The 18,233-nt window shown below is 44.7% G+C and overlaps 3 protein-coding genes across 3 annotated transcripts in view; all 3 read right to left on the reverse strand.

Moving 5' to 3' along the window:
• Positions 1-2,821, reverse strand: part of LOC130115478 (bridge-like lipid transfer protein family member 2) — a 34,223-nt gene extending 31,402 nt beyond the window's left edge. Inside the window, exons 1-6 of the mRNA XM_056283151.1 lie at positions 2,719-2,821; positions 2,105-2,231; positions 1,848-1,897; positions 1,352-1,493; positions 296-414; positions 73-133 (exon numbers count right to left, since the gene is read on the reverse strand). Of these exons, the coding sequence (XP_056139126.1) occupies positions 73-133; positions 296-414; positions 1,352-1,493; positions 1,848-1,897; positions 2,105-2,231; positions 2,719-2,792 (573 nt within the window). The 5' untranslated portion in view covers positions 2,793-2,821. The remainder of the gene's footprint in view (positions 1-72; positions 134-295; positions 415-1,351; positions 1,494-1,847; positions 1,898-2,104; positions 2,232-2,718) is intronic.
• A 986-nt stretch (positions 2,822-3,807) lies between these two features.
• On the reverse strand, positions 3,808-10,028 carry glod4 (glyoxalase domain containing 4). Its single transcript, XM_056283451.1, has 9 exons — positions 9,840-10,028; positions 9,620-9,669; positions 9,379-9,499; positions 9,102-9,246; positions 5,232-5,368; positions 4,975-5,061; positions 4,731-4,844; positions 4,571-4,657; positions 3,808-4,480 (listed from the first exon to the last, which is right to left on the reverse strand). Exons 1-9 carry the CDS (start codon positions 9,927-9,929, stop codon positions 4,415-4,417), a joined length of 897 nt encoding a protein of 298 aa, XP_056139426.1. The 5' UTR covers positions 9,930-10,028; the 3' UTR covers positions 3,808-4,414.
• A 4,917-nt stretch (positions 10,029-14,945) lies between these two features.
• On the reverse strand, positions 14,946-15,392 carry LOC130115181 (uncharacterized). The gene has a single exon (XM_056282800.1). The coding sequence runs from the start codon at positions 15,390-15,392 to the stop codon at positions 14,946-14,948; it is 447 nt and encodes a 148-aa protein (XP_056138775.1).
• Positions 15,393-18,233: the final 2,841 nt, after the last annotated feature.

Here is an 18,233-nt window from a genome sequence, read left to right on the forward strand (position 1 = left end):
TGTAGGTTAGTCGAACATCCTCTATCACAAGCTGCTTTGGCTAAAATTATTTCATCATCTTAAGAAACTCACCAATTGACTGCTTTTAAGCACTTTACTGCTTAGCTGTCCCACAGAGAAGTCCCAAGCCAATCTGCAATTGATTTTAAAAATGATTTTATTGGATGTTTCTTGTTCTGACAGGTTTAATGGTAACATCAGCAGAATGAGAGCTTTGATGATGGATTGTGTGGTTGTGATTGTGGTTGTGATTGTGTGGATGAATGAGAACATTCACAGACGATTGTGTGGTTACCTTTTACTCTGGTGGTCAAGCAACAAGGTGATGCCTGTGACAGTCATGTGCCATAGATATTCAGCATGGGATAGGTTCAGCATCATCATGTTGATAGACTCTATGTGGAATGACAGCAGCTGAGGCGGAAAGACAGTAAGTGAGACATCTTAGGATGTTTTCATATATGGTCCATTTTAACTGAACTGAACTCAGGCCAAAACGTGTACCAAATGGAAATAAGAGTCAGTTCTCTTGGTGTTCAAATGATCAGTTCCCTTGAAAGAGGACTCTGTACTTTGTGGTCCACTTCAGCTCTGATGAGGCCTCAGTCCACTTTGTGTTCACCAAACAGGTTTTTTACAAATCAGATCTGTACCTTTCTGGATTATGGATGGTTCTCATCCACCAGCCTTGACTTTTTTTTTTTAAATCAATGTTGAATCAATGCTATAAAACGATAACAGCATAATATCTGTCAACACGCATGAGTAGACGAGAAACAGAACTTAAATCAGAGAAAGAGACAAAAAAATCTGGGGGTTATTTATCAGTCCATATCAAGTTATCAGTTCAAAGAATCTTTTGATATTTCATTTTACATTTACTTTATAGTAGTATGAAGCAGTGGGAATATTATTTCTAAGCTATATGGTAAGACTTGACTAATGAAGGAAAAAAGAAATTACATCAACACCACATTGAAAAATCATGTTCCCCATTGTACATAAACATACCAAATATATTTCAGTTGAAATGCCAGTCAAACTAAATGCTAGCCAGATAGCCATTACTGTTGGTTTGTGTTTATCTCTCCTCCTTTCGTTTACAACACTCAAATGAATAGGACCACGAAACGAGCCACAAACAAACCACTCTCAAAACATCTTCTGAAGAGGTCTGAATGTATTTCAGAGGGGTCTGAATTCATTTGCTGTGTTCACAAGCGCAAAAAAAAAAAAATTGCCGAGTCATAGTCTTGAGTCCACTTGAGAGGCTGAAATGGATCAACACCGTTAGTCTATAAACCATTTTAACAAGGGAAACTGATCACCATTTGATTGACCCCCCCCATACCTGTGAAAGAAACCGTAGGACTTTAGGGCTAACAGGAAATTTCCCTGAATTTCCTCCATGGCTCTTCTTCACCAGATGTCTCAGAGGTGCTTGTAAATCTAATCTTACTCTGGTTTCACCGACACAAAATGCCAGGTACCTTCTAGAATATAAACATATGGTTAACACTTCTTAGTCAAGGAATGTTAAGCAACATTACAGAAAGCAAAGCAATGCATTTATGCCAACTTATTTCTTATTTGTGTGGGCTAGTGGTAGCAAGGAAGGTCATTCGCCAACTGGAGAACCCAGGCTCAGTCCTCTGTGCAGCCATACCCATCAATATATCCTTGAGCAAAATACTTAACCCCTTCCTTCACCAAGGGCGCCACACCCGTTGGCTGACTCCTGAGTTCCAACCAGATGGTGAAAAGATAATTTACCCTTATTTACCCCTTAAAGGGTATTTTCCAAATAATTTTAAATCATCAGTGTGATATTGATGTTGACCACTTACTGCAAGTCCTGGTTCAACAGTTTACTTGAAATCCATATTCTATCAATTTCCTATGAAAAGAAAACAACTTTGTCACATTTAAGGCAAAAGCAAATCAAACAAGAACCCATAATGTATAATGGGGTGAGGAATATTGAAGGTTTTTTTTTATGCTCTACATATCAATGACTTAAATCGTACCTCTTATCAAAGAGTACCTGCAGCACATAACCTCAACACATGAATGTTAAGTAAACAACCCCTGAGTGGTGACCTACCAGAGTATGCTGGGGGTGAAACAGGATACTAATTCCTCTGACTGAGAACAGCCCCACTGATTTGATCTTCAGCTCAGCATTGAGTAAATTCTGGAGGAATCTGACAGCCAGAGTGCAAATGAGCCACCTTTAAAAGACACATTTTTATGTGAATGCATTGTTCAAAACTGTACTTCATCCAGTTAAGCACACAATGGCAGATGACATCTGGGTTACATCTCAGTATGCAGTCGTAGCAATAACAGAATTACTCAATTTACTATTCAATAGTGCCAACGCAACCGTGAGCCCTCATTCGTTTGTCATATTGACTCTCAAACCCCTGTCGCTTGTGTCTGTACTCTCATGTGCCCTGTTCCATTTATGTCTTGTAGAAGTCTTGCGCTTTTTTCCTGAAAAAAATAATCTCTTCGCACTAGAGGCGTTGCCGTCATCTGTCAAGTCACGTGAGTACAGCTTGCATACAAGTTTACACTAAACCAGTGGGGAAATGGAAGCCATTGCATTCAAGCAGTGAAACGCAATGTTTCAATTCCAAATTAAATCAGGAGGTTTAAGTTAATAGCCAATCCTGGGGCATGCAGAATTCACGATCACAAACCACTGATTCTTACCTGAAGATGAGGACCGATAACAAACATATCCCGAGCAGCAGAACTGCAAGGAAGGACATCAACGAGAGAGACATTCTGTCCCAAGTGGTTCACACCCAGTTCGTGGTCATGGGGCTGGCTGCCGTTCTCGTCCGTGTCAGCCGCTGTAAGGGAATAAAACGTTTGCCTCTTGAGCACGGAACACCTGTCAATCAAGTGCTTCTAAACCTTGGGCTACTTAATTGCTTAAACCGGTAAATGTCATAAAAAAATTAATCCGTGTCTGTCAAGTCAACTGGCCGCATTGAAGTTTGGCTGCGTGAATTGACTAACGTCGGTGGAGCGTTGTTCAGCTAGCTTGCTATTGGCTAACGGCGAAACGAGCTAGAAGACAGTTAACTACAGAGTAGAGATAAAATGCCACATAAACTCTTGCTTTTTTTTTGGCTAGCTTAAGCGCCCACTTCAGTAGCTTGGAGCTAACAAGCGCCAAAGCGACCAACCCCTGCTCTGGCTCTGCTGCTTGCAACGTTGCTCCCTCATAACCGAACGATAAACAGCTGGCCAACGCTAACGCGTTTGTTGCGGTCTCTTAAAAATAATCCATAGGAAACTTACAAGACAATATCGGCAAGATGACGCTGACATTAGCTTAACCGGCTAGGTTAGCTTAGCCTGTAAACTAGTCAGCTATTAGCGAGTCCGTGTTGACGTTACAGATCTCTAGCTATCATACGTTAGCTTTCCGTCAAACACCTCGAACTCATTCAGCGTGAAATAGGAAGAATATCTATCACCTCACACGTCCCCGGCGTCCATAACGATACGGACCAGTCTCCCCAGAGAAGTTGTTTCCCCGGAGTAAACACAAGCCAGGGTCGCTTCCCGACCGTCCCACCTCTACCGCCTTGATATCTTGAGCGCCTCCGGCCGCGTCGACGTCGAAAATCAAGTTTTTCTCTGAGCTGCGGACTCAAAACATGCAACACGGAGCCACCGCTCACCGCTTTACACGCCTACCTGACCTACGCGAGGAAGTTCGAAGACCGACTACCACTTTCAGAGACATCATATGGAAAGGTCTATTAAAAAAAACCAAGTCATTTTACATACTAAGGCTTTTTTAGTTTGCCACTTTATTTAACAGAAGAAAATATACACGTGCAAGGAGCGTTCATATCAGATGGAATGAGTTAAGATCATACTGTATGTTCAATAATACTCAAGTACGACCAAACTAACAGCAATGCAGAATAGTTATGCATTATGCAGGGCCACATGATGCAGGGCCACGTCCTGGCCCTGCATCATGTGGCTTGAACTCAGCAAATGAGATCAGAAGACTTATTTACTTTCAATGTGATGATATAGGCATTACAGATTTAAGATGACTCTTGGCATACTTCTTATGATAAAATAATCAATTCTGCTTTACCATTTGCAATATGATTGGACATAGTATGGTAAGCGCCAGATTAAATCCATCAAATTTTTTTTTTTTAAAAAGGAAAAAAAAGTGATCCATTCACAGTACCAAGTCAAACTGCGTTTCATAGCAGCCACCACAGGGGAAACACATATTTAATTGCCAGCCAGGGAATAACTCAGTGAGTGGACAGTTAAAGCGGACTGACACTATGGGCGCCATCCATCTCTTGTGAACAGTTGACAATACACATTCTGGCTATGGACAGATTTCCAGCCAAGCCCCACTTATTCATGCAGCAGCTTTCTGCTTGTTGTGCTTTGCAAACCATTCATCACTTTTATCCTCAGCCATAGCCTAAAAAAGATTAAAAGCATAAAGAGCATCTGTTAAAATCTATATCATGACAAAAATTGTATATAGGGAGTGATGTTAAGCAATACCAACCGTATTAAGCAACGCATTTCCAGTGGGGTCCACCTTAGAGAGTTGCCTGAAAGCCTCATCGCCCACAAAGCAAATCTCATGGCCATCCTAAACAAAACAACCCAGTTAAGGGAGTATATTTTACAATGAAACATTATGTAATGTAACCTAACTCACTTACTGGGTCAGCCAAAATGACAACTTCTACTGTAGCCTTTCCAGGGGTATCCAAGCTGACTAATGGTGTGAGGATTTTCTGACTTTCCTTTTTTATCAAGGCCTCGAGGTCAGGTAACTGAGAAATGTAGTACAACAATATTATTCCAATAATCATCATCATTGTTGTTATGGTTATTAATATTCTTCTTGAATATTGACAAAGTAAAAGATTTACTTGTTGTGTTAACAATGTATGGCTAGTTTACCTGCTCTCGAGGGCATGAAAATGCTATTCTTCCAAAGGCTGTTCCATGATCTACCGTCCCACCAACATCATGAAGTTCCAGTTTACACTGCATACATAAAAAAAATTAAGATTCTCACATGTGAGCCCTAAACATCACACACACAATGACACTGTAAGCATTTAATTCTTGCCTACATTTAACTTAATCTCACAAATTTTAAAAACCACAGTCAATATTAATGTATTGTTCCTTCAAAAGAGTTTATTTAGACTCACATGAGTGTCAGAATATCCCATCAACACAGTTTTCTTCTCATCATTCATCTCCATCACCTTCATTCCCAAGAGGGTGGCCCAGTAGTGGGTTGATTTTTTGAGGTCTGATACTGCCAGACAAACCTTTTGCACAGGATCTTTGAACAGGTGAATAGATGCAAATATGCTTTAGGGTATACAAACAAACACAAATGAAAACAAGAACACTGCATATTTAAACACATATTATTTCCTGCACTGTAAAAAACAAAACAACAATAAACAAAAATGCTCATAAACAGTTCTGTGGTTGGTGTATATATTTATATATATATATCAACACGGATACAGGAAAAAAGATTTTAATACATTGCAGTACAGGCCTGTTTCGTGCGTCTCGCACTCATTAGCACCTGATGAGTGTGTTGATATTCCGCTCATTAGTTGAGCACTCACAACATCATTGACGGTTTCAGAAAATATATCTACCCCCTATATCTACTCCCTTTAGCTACCCACTGACATTCCCATTCAGGAAATTATTACAACAAGCATCATGGTGACAATGCACAATATACGTTAAAAAGAAGAAGTTGGACATGTGGGTAACTTGCATAATTTTGAACTTAGTTTAACCTTTATGCAGTGTAGACCTTCAGTCAGGCCTCTACCAACATTCAGGTTTTATTATTTCATTTTATTTTAGTTTAATTGAACAGTGATGAAGATGCAAGATGATTAAAAATGATAGATACAGAAGGAGCAGATGATTTACAAATTTTTACATGTGAGATTAAAAAAGACCGAAGATTTATAAATTCCTCTGGGTTAAAGGCACTGGGTGGTAGTGAAGAGTTGCCGGACGGCTGAGCAAGCACTGCAGAAATAGTGAGGGAGACAGCTAGGAAGGTACTTGGTGTGTCATCAGAACAGAGGAAGGAAGACAAGGAGACTTGGTGGTGGAATGAGGAAGTACAGCAAAGTATACAGAGGAAGAGCTTGGCAAAGAAGAAGTGGGATAGTCAGAGAGATGAAGAAAGTACACAGGAGTACAAGAAGATGCAGTGTAAAGTGAAGAGAGAGGTGGCAAAGGCAAAGGAAAAGGCGTATGGTGAGTTGTATGAAAGGTTAGACACTAAGGAAGGAGAAAAGGACTGTACCGGTTGGTTAGACAGAGGGACCGAACTGGAAGGATGTGCAGCAGGTTAGGGCGATCAAGGATAGAGCTGAAAATGTGCTGAAAAGCGAGGAGAGTGCGCTGAGAAGGTGGAAGGAGTACTTTGAGGGGCTGATGAATGAAGAAAATGAGAGAGAGAAGATTGGATGATGTGGGGATAGTGAATCAGGAAATGCGGTGGATTAGCAAGGAGGAATTGAGGGCAGCTATGAAGAGGATGAAGAGTAGAAAGGCAGTTGGTCCTGATGACATACCCGTGGAGGTGGGAAGAGGTTTAGGAGATGGAGTCCCCCCCCTCCTTTTTTTTTTCTCCCCAATTGTAATTACCCTATTTTTCAAGCCATTCTGGTCGCTGCTCCACCCCCTCTGCCGATCCGGGGAGGGCTGCAGACTACCTCAAAGTCAAGTTAAAGTCAAAGTCAAAGTATCCTTAGTGTCCCTTGCAGGGAAATTAGTTTGTAGCCAGCATAAAAACTCTCACACAAAGACAAAACATACAAACACCAAGGTGGAACTGACAACAGGACATTGTGGTGCCTCCTCCAATATATGTGGAGTCACCAGCTGTTTCTTTTCACCTGACAGTGAGGAGTTTCACCAGGGGGACGTAGTGCGTGGGAGGGTCACACTTTTCCCCCCAGTTCCCCCTCCCCCCGAATAGGCACCCTGGCTGACCAGAGGAGGCGCTAGTGCAGCGACCAGGACACATACCCACATCCGGCTTTCCACCCGCAGACATGGCAAATTGTGTCTACAGGGACACTTGAACAAACCGGAAGTAGAGATGGAATTTTTAACTAGATTGTTTAACACAATCTTGGAAAGTGAGAGGATGTCTGAGGAGTGGAGAAGAAGCATTCTGGTACCGATTTTCAAGAATAAGGGTGATGTGCAGAACTGTAATAACTACAAAGGTATAAAGTTGATCAGCCACAGCATAAAGATATGGGAAAGAATAATAGAAGCTAGGTTGAGAGGAGAGGTGATGATTAGCGAGCAGCAGTATGGTTTCATGCCATGAAAGAGCACCACAGATGCGATGTTTGCTTTGAGAACATTGATTGAGAAGTATAGAGAAGGCCAGAAAGAGTTACATTGTGTGGATTTAGAGAAAGCATATGACAGGGTGCCGAGAGAGGAGGTGGTATTGTATGAGGAAGTCGGAAGTTGCAGAGAAGTATGTAGGAGTGGTGCAGGATATGTATGAGGGAAGTGTGAAAATGGTGAGGTGTGCGGTAGGAATGAAAGATAGGTTAAAGGTGGAGGTGGGATTACATCAAGGATCAGCTCTGAGCTCTTTCTTGTTTGCAATGGTGATGGGCAGGTTGACGGACGAGATCAGGCAGAAGTCTCCATGGACTATGATGTTTGCGGGTGATATTGTGATCTGTAGTGAGAGTAGGGCGCAGGTTGAGAGAGCCTGGAGAGGTGGAGGTATAAACTGGAGAGAAGAGGAATGAAAGTCAGTAGGAGCAAGACAGAGTACATATGTGTGAATGAGAGGAAGGACAGTGGAATGGTGAGGATGTAAGGAGTAAAGGTGACAAAGGCATATGAGTTTAAATACAGTCAACTGTCCAAAGTAACGGGGAGTGCAGAAGAGAGGTGAAGAAGAGAGTACAGGCAGGGTGGAGTGGGTGGAGAAGAGTGTCAGGAGTGATCTGCGACAGAAGGATACCAGCAAGAGTTAAAGGGAAGGTTTACAAGATGGTTGTGAGACCAGCTATGTTATATGGTTTGGAGACAGTGGCACTGACGAAAAGACAGGAGGTGGAGCTGGAGGTGGCAGAGTTGAAGATGCTAAGATTTTCATTCGGAGTGACGAAGGACAGGATTAGGAACAATTATATTAGAGAGACAGTTCAGGTTGGACGGTCTGGAGACAAAGCAAGAGAGGCAAGATTGATATGGCTTGGACATGTGTGGAGGAGAGATGCTGAGTATATTGGGGGAAGGATGCTGAATATGGAGCTGCCAGGGAAGAGGAAAAAAAGAAGGCCAAAGAGGAGGTTTATGGATGTGGTGAGGGAGGACATGTAGGTGGCTGGTGTGACAGAGGAAGATGCAGAGGACAGGAAGAAATGGAAACGGATGACCCGCTGTGGCGACCCCTAACGGGAGCAGCCGAAAATAGTAGTAGTAGTCATATTTATAAATTCCTCTCTCCTCAGAATAGATAATAGAAGCTTGTTCACTGGATGCCTGGAGCATTCTAGTCAGAGCTATTTAACAGTTTTGCTGAATCAAAAGTCAAGAAAGTTGGTGAGCTTCCTGAATGTAAATAATATTCAAAGTGGCTCTATTGGCATGACATAACACTGTACATATTGCCAAAAAATACCAATAATAATACCCAGGCATCTAGTAAAAAGGCAAATACACACACACACACACACACACACACTTACTTATTACCTTAATAAATAGTAAATCGACCATGATGAACAGAAAAACGGCTCAAAAAAGGCTACATTATGAGTTATGAAGAGGCACAAGGCTTGCACGCCTGTTGTTCAAACCGTGGGGGAGAGATTGCTAAAAAGACCCGGATATCCGCATTTCACACAGTTATTCCTCTTGGTTTAAGGCACTTTGATGACATGGTCTTCTTTCCACATTATAATATCACAGTTCTAAGGTGTCTTGAACACCAACGGTGTACCAGACTGCAGAAAGGTCTCCCTTTTGACTCGCCACAGGTCTGTGAGACTCACCATTAAGAGGCTGCTCCTTGTCCACCAGGTAGAAGCGATACCCCCCTGGGGCCTCAGCCAAATAGAGTGCTTCTCCTACTTCAGACAGGGGCCATCCCAGACGCTTAGCATTGCTAACAGCCTGGCTTGATTGCAGAGTGAGCCCCTGAAATGAAGACATTCGGGGATAAACGTTTCCCCAACTTTCTTACTCCATTTTCAAAGTACGTCATATTCTTTGGTACTTAGGTGACATTCAAAATTATGTCTATGTTGTAGTCTACAGTTTCTCACTCACCAAGAAATCATTGCCAAGCTGATACTCTCCTACTCCATAATTGTATGTCAGTTCAGCCACAAAATGGTCATCCTCTGGGCCAAAGCCAACCATTGTCTTGCTCCATTTTCCATCATAAGGACTGTAGGAGTACACAATAAAGAGTACACAGTGAAGAAAGACTGGCTTAAAAAGAATCAACAAACGTGCTTCGACTATGTTGTGGCTTGACGTGGGCAAAGTTCAATACTAGCATACCTACCCGTTACAACTTGCTTTGCAGCCTTCTTCAAACTCCTCATGACGTAAAACCTGAAACAACAACAACAAAGCGTATGTTTTTCAGTTTCATAGAGCAATATCACACACATCTGTCCACTCTTAGAGGAAATCAAGTCATAGCAAATTTACATTGCGAAACAATGAGTGTACAAAATCCTCACCAGCAGTCACCCTTACGGTTTATGACTGTGGATACATACCTTCATGCCAAGTACATCCCGGTAAAAGGTGGCTGTTTTGCCCCGATCACCAACTTTAAAAACGAAATGCAACGCTCGCCTCAAAGCCATAATATTCACTGTGACGACAGATCTAAACTACCGACCGGTCCTCTTACGTCTGTCATCAGCAACATCTTCTTCTTCTTCCCCCTTTTCCTTATTTTTCTTTTTCCTCCTCCGCGTCACGAACAGTTTCAATGCTTTGAGACGCAAACACCGTCCTCCACTGGTCACTGAAAAAACAACAACTCAGTAACAGCGATAATATCCGAGATTAATAACAAGTCCAGTGGCACATAGACTGCACAGTTCTCATTTTAGATACTCGATAATGCCCATTTCAACCACACGAACGTTTAAAAGTAAACGAAGAAATCTAATTTTGATGCTTAATTTCTGACTCAATTTGTTTGCTAAAATTCTTGCAGGTTGAAATAATGTGTTGGGCTGTCATGCTACCAGTAAACACGAGTTCCGCCCGCTGCGGCCCAGCCTCAGTCTTATTAGTTTATCAGTTTCTCTCCCCTCTCCTGCAACATAGCTCACTCTGTTATTACTGGTTGGTGGATTGAAAAATAAAGCCACCATTGCTCGGTCTCTCTTCCTCTACCCACCAAAATGCCAAAATTATTGCCATTAATTCTGTGGCACAAACTGATACCTCATCTGTGACTCTGGCCTTGGATAATAATAAGTTGTGCCACAGACATATCAAATCCTACATACTGCAGCGGCGCCCCCAGAAATTTTTCATCGGGGTGGCCAAATAGGGCCACTGAAAATCTTGGGGTGGCACACCAAAACCAAAAGCCATGACTGAGTTTCGGGAATTCTATGCTACTGTTGTAGTATACGGTATAGGCTAGTTGAAAACTGTCACTATGAGAGTTAAGAAAAATATAAATTATTGATTTAAATGAACAGCACCTAATGTAAGATATCAGATAGAAGCATATTATGCATAATCAGAAGCATATTCTGCATATGCGACTCGTGGCTGGGGTGGCCAGCGGGGGGGCCAGGGATAGTATCAGGGTGGCCGTGGCCATCCCTGGCCACCCCCTGGGGGCGCCACTGACTGCAGCCCTAAATTAATGGGACTTAAATTTAGTCTCCCCCATCTTTGATAATAAGGTAGGAATTAGTGAAGTTCTAAAAGTGTCCACCATCCCATGATAGCTTTAAAGCCCAAAATATCTCTTTTTCTCATAGGATTCCTTTTGCATTCATGGCTAAATGTTAAAGAGACCCCCCCCCCCCAGTATCAGCTGAGCCATCGGAAACTGGGAATGTATTTCAACATATTGTGACGTGGTGCAGAAACACTCTAGTAGTATTCGCCACAATATTATTGCTTCATGTCATCTCAGCTGAGTGAAATCTGCATCACAGATTTCAAATTGCATATCTATTTAAGCGCGTTGACCAGAGTCTGACATTGTCAACACTGTGTATGTAGGCCTACCTGTTTAGACTACATACAGGATATATTTATTTGTGCAGACACTTAATTTTGCCATAGGGGTTCAACAACTTCATTTCAGCTTTCCTGGAGAATAATATGACTAGTATACGTATATCAACAGGGGTTGCTGAATGGCACTTAAAGTGAAAAATGTAAAGCACTTATTTAAAGCCCCCTAACTACCCAGAACACGGCAGTCAGGCTGGCTTAAGTGTTATGCGTTGCATTTGAAGGGCCTCTTAAAAAGTTACCAAGCCACTAATCAGTTTTTGATTTGTTGTTAATAATCACATCACCAAATGACAGAGGTAAGCATTCAGGTAGAAAAGACACATTGCACGTTTAATCCTTTTTAAAAAATAAAACCTGAAATTCCACTCTTTTGGCAGGATACATCAGTTGCCAATATAAATAAGACATTTGATAAAAGACTGTGCTATGGATAAAAAAAAAAGTTGCTCACACCACAAAGATGTGTTTCTAATTGTAAATCCTAGTTTATTCGAGCTTGCTCTGTTGTTATATACAACCATTTACTTAGAAAACCCCACTTTCAAGCCATAGTATATACTGTTTTATAACTGGTACCATTTTACCTGCCACATTTTCACTCCCAACATTGCTTTCCCACAGCAAAACGTCTGAGAAAAACAGGCTTTGACAAAATCAAATAAAGACCCGATTATTGGCGTAGAAATTGGGCAAATTGCATCGAGTTGCATGGTGTAATATAAAAAGCTTGGGATGGAGAATGTAGAATTTATCATTTTTTACTCTAGATGTTCATTAGTGATGTAACCGAGGGTTTGTAGATGTCGCCTATACTGTATGAAACTATAAAATAACAAATACGGAGGTTCCACTTTCACTAGAGGACCACTTTATTTGGATTCTTCCCCCAACAGAACTCCACAGCAACAACACTGCGTACAGCACTTCCGCTCTCTCTTCAGCCTTCAAAATAAGAGCTCAAGGCATATACTGTGGCAACAGCTTATAACAGGAACTTAAAATCACTAACAGGCTAAGTCCAGAAAAATAGGTTACATACCTCCCCTCCTACAAAAAGAAACGTCCTCGTTTCAAAACAGTAACACTATAAGTGCAAAAAAACACAGGCTTGTCCAAAACATTATCAACCTGTCCTCCTAAATATACATACATAAAGCAGAAAACATACCCTGAAACCAAAAAAAGTGCATATCAATCTGCGAACCCCAGAAGGAACCCAACACCATAAAACAAAATCTTAACAATAACATTATGCAAGTTATCCCTCACATCACTGCACAGTCTCAATAAAGTATGCCACACTATGCCCCACGTACACCGGAAAGTTCTGATACACCATAGCATCCAGACATACTATATACATATGGGAAGAAAAAAAATGTACCATCACAGTAAAAAAAGATGTCAAGTGACCCCGACAAACATTCAACAGAAATTCCAACAGTCATATTGACTTGTCTGTGATGTTTCTTGTTTTTTGTTCTTCAAACAGCTAACCAAACGTGACAAAGTCCTTGAAACGAAGTGGTTTTCTCACAATCCTCCCAGAACGAGCAACAGTCTGTAGTGGTTCACTGGTGCCTGTAATCCGAACAGTCTCTGTGTCACCAGAGGCCAGCGACTCCTCAGCCACAAAGTCCCTCTCTGGCGACCTCTCGTCCAGCAGCGAGGGAGCATGAAGAGGAGAAGTTGGCAGGCTATCTGAAAAACCAGCAGCCACCGGTAGTGTGTATGGTTTCAGTCTATCATAATGGATGACCTGCCCCTGTCCATCAAAGTCCAAAGGGCTGCCAATATGATAGCTGAGTCCAGGTTTACCCTCAGAGCCCAACACAGACAGGACCCTGTAGGGCCCCTTCCAGTGGGGAGCAAGTTTCATACGGTCCTCTGTCGAATAATGCAGCCATACCAGATCCCCTTCTGCATACGGCTGGTGACGGACCGTTCCATCATAGTACAACTTCTGCTTCTCGTGAGCGTCAGCGCCACCCTGCCTGGCACCAGCAAAAGCAGTCTCCAGCCTCTCTGCCAGAGAGGCCACAAAGTCAGCATGAGAAAGAGGTAAGTCCGAACGCACCAACTGAGATGGCACCAACACATCCACTGGAACACGAGCCTCCCGTCCGTGAGTTAGATAATACGGAGTGTAGTTGGTGCAGGCATGAACAGATGTGTTATAGGCGAAAGCCACCTGTTTCAGATAATCGTCCCACTCACCACCACAGGCGAGCAATGATTTGGCCAGCTGGTCAATGAGGGTGCGATTAAAGCGTTTAACCATTCCGTCCGACTTGGGATTATAAGGTGTAGTGCGTGTTTTCTTAATTCCCAGGAGTTGACACAGTCTTTGAACAATCTCAGCTTCAAATTGCCGGCCCTGATCACTGTGGACCACTTCAGGAACGCCATGCACCAGCACATAGTCTTCAAACAAACACTGTGCTACTGACTGGGCCATTTGGTTAGGGAGAGCATACAGATTCACATACTTGGTAAAGTAGTCTTCCACTACTAACACATACCTGTTTCCCTTAGAGGTCACTGGCAGTTCAAGGATGTCAGTTGCCACTCTCTGGAATGGCCGAGTTGCTCGGACGCTCCCCATCGGTGCATGATGCTTAGGCACCGGGGCCCTGCGGGTTTGACATGGGATGCACTGCTCACACCACTGTTGAATATCTTTGAACATGGAAGGCCAGTAGCAAGTTTTCCTTGCACGTTCCCACACACGTTCCACTGAGAAATGTGCCGATGTAAAGCCCCCATGCAGATGCTGCAGCACATCAGGGACCACCGAGGAGGGCATGGCAACCTGACACAGAGCATCTCCAGTGAGGGGAGAGTTCACCGCTCTGCAGAGTAGTCCATTAACAACAGAGAGGCGGGGATATTCAGTTAATAATTTTCTAAGCCACCGGGAGCTACCTCTCATCCACCCCCTAGGTGGCCAAGAACCACTCCTCTCCATCCAGTTCAATACCTGCCTAATATCTGGGTCAGCCCATTGTAGCTCCCTCATTTCCGTTCCATCATGTGACAGTGCATGCATGAAAGACAAATCCTGCGTCTCACTGCTCCTCTCCACACGCTGTTCCCCTGCGTCGAAGTCAGAGGTCTGGGGTTTCCCAGCGGATGCTTGAAGCAGCTGAGTGTCTGTTTGGGGAACACTTGGCCCTTCCTCCGAGCCTATGACATTCACTTGTTTTGGCTGCCGCGTGGTGACATTTACCACCCTGAGCTCGGGGTCCTGAGGACGCTGTGAGAGTGCATCAGCATTAGTATGCCGTTGCCCGTCCTTGTGCTGTATAATCCAGTTATAAGGGTCTAGTTCCAATACCCATCTTGCTCTGCGTCCCGTGGGATCCTTGTCAATAGAAATGCCGCGCAGGCCCAGCAGAGGCTTGTGATCAGTTACGATGGTAAAGGCAGCTGATCCAAAGTAATGTCTGAATTGGCGTATAGCCCACACTACAGCCCAGTTCTCTGTCAAATGTAGACCAACGCCGTTCTGGGGAAGTGAGCGATTGGCTAGTGTATGCCACCACTCGCTCCAGTCCGTCCCTGTCCTGAGCCAATACAGCCCCAACTGCTTCCATGGAGGCATCCGTCTACACTTTAAAGGGGATGTTAAAGTCAGGCATGGTGACAACCGGAGCAGATGAAAGCACCCCTTTCAGGTACTCAAAGGCTGTGTTACACTCAGTTGTCCATCTGAAAGGTGTGTCTTTGCAGGTGAGGCGATGCAGAGGAGCTGCACGCTGGGCAAAGTCCTTAACAAAGCGTCTGTAGTAAGAGCAAAGGCCCACAAATGCTCTCACTTCGGTTGGATTCTGTGGTGTGGGCCAGGTTCTGACTTTATCTTTGTTTCGAGGGTCGGGCTGTAAGCCGTGGCGAGAAACAACATGTCCCAGGAACACTACATGATCTCGAGCCAGGTGACACTTCTTAGAATTCAGCCTGAGACCGGCTGCCTGAATCCTGGAGAAAACTTCACGCAAACTGGAGAGATGGTCCTCAAAGGTGGGGCTGTATATTAGAATGTCATCGAGGTACATGGGAGTCCTCTGAGCACCAGCTCCATCATGCGCTGGAATGTTGCAGGTGAGTTAGTAAGGCCCATTGGCATCGACCGCCACTGATAGAGGCCCCGGCCCATTGTGAAGGCAGTTTTCTCCCTGTCTCCCTCAGCGACCTCGACCTGCCAGTAATCATTAGAGAAGTCCAACGTGCTGAACCACAGGGAGCCCGCCAGTGCATCCAGGGTCTTGTCCACCCTGGGGAGAGGATGAGAATCTTTCACGGTTATACTGTTCAGGCGACAATAATCAATGCAGAACCTCCACTCACCATTCTTCTTCTTTACAAGGACAACAGGCGAGGCCCAGGGGCTGCAGCTTTCCTCAATTACCCCGTCAGCCAGCAGGGCGGCCACCTGCCTGTCTGTTTCCTCTCTCTTTTCTGGTGAAGTCCGGTAGGCGCGCTGCCGTAGAGGAGGATGATCACCGGTCTTGATGTGATGTTGGATAACTGTGCATTTGCCAGTCCCTCCTTTTGATGTGCTGAATATCTCCTGATGCTCTGCCAGCAGTGCAGCCAGTTGTGCTTTCTGTTGCTGACTAGCGGGAGACTCCTCCAGTGACACAAAAGGCACATCACTGGATGAAATGGCAGAGACAGTCTCCGTCGGAACCTGTGGGAGTGACACGATTTCGGACTCATCCACAGAGAAAAACTCCCCCAGGTGCACGCCTTCCCTCAGTATAATGTCCTGATTTGTAGGGTTCAACACACGGGCTATGGTGACCCCGTCTTTCACAGATGTCACTGTGTGAGCTATGACACACTCACTTTTGCCTTTGAGGTTGGGTGATAAGTAGCCCACAAAGTCAGGGAGCTGGTCAACGGGCTCAGGTGGGGACACACTCACAGGCACCAGCATCTCGGTGAGGGGGGGCAGTGTCATGACAGTGGCGATGGAAACATTACAACACTCAGGAATCAGGTCTTTGCCACTCAGAAGTGGAAGTACAGTGTCCCATAGCTGCAGTTTGCCACGGGCATAATCCAGCAGGGTGTGATTTGTGACAAGAAAGTCCAGGCCCAGCAGCGCTGTTTGTGTGGACTCCCTAATGACGTGGAAAACATGCTGCCGGGAGGTCTTCCCCAGACGCAGTGTGACTGTTATGGTACCCAGTGTGTCAAGCATCTGTCCATTCACTGCCACGCAGCAATAAAGTCCGCTGTTAGGGGCTGCTTGTGCAGGGCTGGAACAGACATGCGGAAATTGTCACTGATAAACGACTCGGTTGCCCCTGAATCGACCAATATGTTAATTTCAGTCCCTTCAATGCTTCCCCTCACGTATGAGGTTCGCTGCTCTGTCTTGTCTGATGTCATGGCATTACTCGGGGAGGGGATAAGCATTCCTCCCTCCAGAGGGCGCATAGGCTCTGTAGCTGGTGTTTGGGCCGCAACATCAGCTACATTTCTTTTCCCGACTGGTTTGCTGAGTCTTCCCTCTTGGGGGAGAGAAAATGCATGCCTCGCCGTCTCTGTCCTTCCTCATTAGAGGGGCTCCTAGCAGGTCTGGGACCCCGCCAACTTGTGGAGTTGGCTCGGTTGTTGCAGGGGGTCCAGTAGTCCTGTTTCTCCCTGGGGCCTCCTTCTGCTCGCCGCTCGCGCCAGCCATGGTCAGGTGAACGCCCTCTCTGTTCACCCCATGTGCGACCTCCACATACTGGGTAAGGGGCTTTCCGTTCATCTCTCCAGCGGCTGGATCGCAGTCGGTTGTTTTCCTCTGCCATTTGTTTCATTTCCATCCTCATTTCCCTCATATCCGCAGTAAGTCTATCCATAGCTCTGTACAAACCACTCCCATCAGATATGGAGTGCACCATAGCCGCTGCACTGCTTTCAGTGGGAGGCTGGCGTACGTGGGTGTTGACATAGTCCATCTTTAGGGCCTCTCGGGCCATCTCACACCGGCCAGCAATGGTCAGGGCCTCAGCCAAATCAGTAGCTCCCTGCTCGTGACATTTAGCTCGCAGCGCCGGGTCAAGTCCAGCCAGAAATCTGCGAAATTTCTCCTCTTTCTGAGCTATATCACCATAGCCTGGGAATGCCTCTTGAACTAGCTTGCTTATTTCTGCTGCATATACTTCCAGACTCTCTCTGGGAGCACGGAGACGGGCAGAGAGGTTTGCTCTGAAACAGTCAAGAAAATGTCTTTGTCCGAAAGCCTCCTGCAATTTCTCCTTTACCTCAGCGTAATCCGCCTGAAAAGGGAGCCATTCCTCTTCTGGAGCCATAGCAGAAAAGCAGCATTTGTTAGACGCGTTGGTAAAATCCTCACCAGTTCATAGTCAAAGTCACCACCAGTGCCTCCAACCAGCGCCTTCACCGCCACTTCGTATTGTCTGGCCCAGCAGAGGAAACTTTGTTTTTCCTCCCCGGAAAATGGCGGCGGGAGTTCAATCCTCACGTTGCTGGCGAACGGCTTTTCTCCACGTCGCTCTCTGTCATTATAGTCCAGCGGATCCTCGTATTTCCACATGTTGCTCCTCAATTATCTCAGAAGACAGCAGCAAGATGAGTGAAGTCTTCGTGCACACACCGCGCCGGGTTTCCGACACGACGAAGCTCCGCCGTTGCTAGCTGAGGCTAACTGAGAAGCTAACTGACTCTCCGAACCTTTCTTTTCGGTAATTTAAACGTTTCTTTTGCGGGACGTTGGCACAAGCATCCCACCGCTGCCACCGATGTAACCGAGGGTTTGTAGATGTCGCCTATACTGTATGAAACTATAAAATAACAAATACGGAGGTTCCACTTTCACACGAGGACCACTTTATTTGGATTCTTCCCCCAACAGAACTCCACAGCAACAACGCTGCGTA

This window comes from Lampris incognitus, chromosome 7, assembly GCF_029633865.1.
Source record: "Lampris incognitus isolate fLamInc1 chromosome 7, fLamInc1.hap2, whole genome shotgun sequence".
NCBI lineage: Eukaryota > Metazoa > Chordata > Actinopteri > Lampriformes > Lampridae > Lampris > Lampris incognitus.

Coding starts and splice junctions, on each gene's coding strand:
- glod4 (XM_056283451.1), bottom strand. CDS start 9,929: ATGGCTTTGAGGCGAGCGTTGCATTTCGTTTTTAAAGTTGGTGATCGG. Junction 9,247..9,378: donor AGCTTGGCAATGATTTCTTG/GTGAGTGAGAAA, acceptor TCTTCATTTCAG/GGGCTCACTCTGCAATCAAG. Junction 4,481..4,570: donor GAAATGCGTTGCTTAATACG/GTTGGTATTGCT, acceptor AATCTTTTTTAG/GCTATGGCTGAGGATAAAAG.
- LOC130115181 (XM_056282800.1), bottom strand. CDS start 15,392: ATGTACCTCGATGACATTCTAATATACAGCCCCACCTTTGAGGACCAT.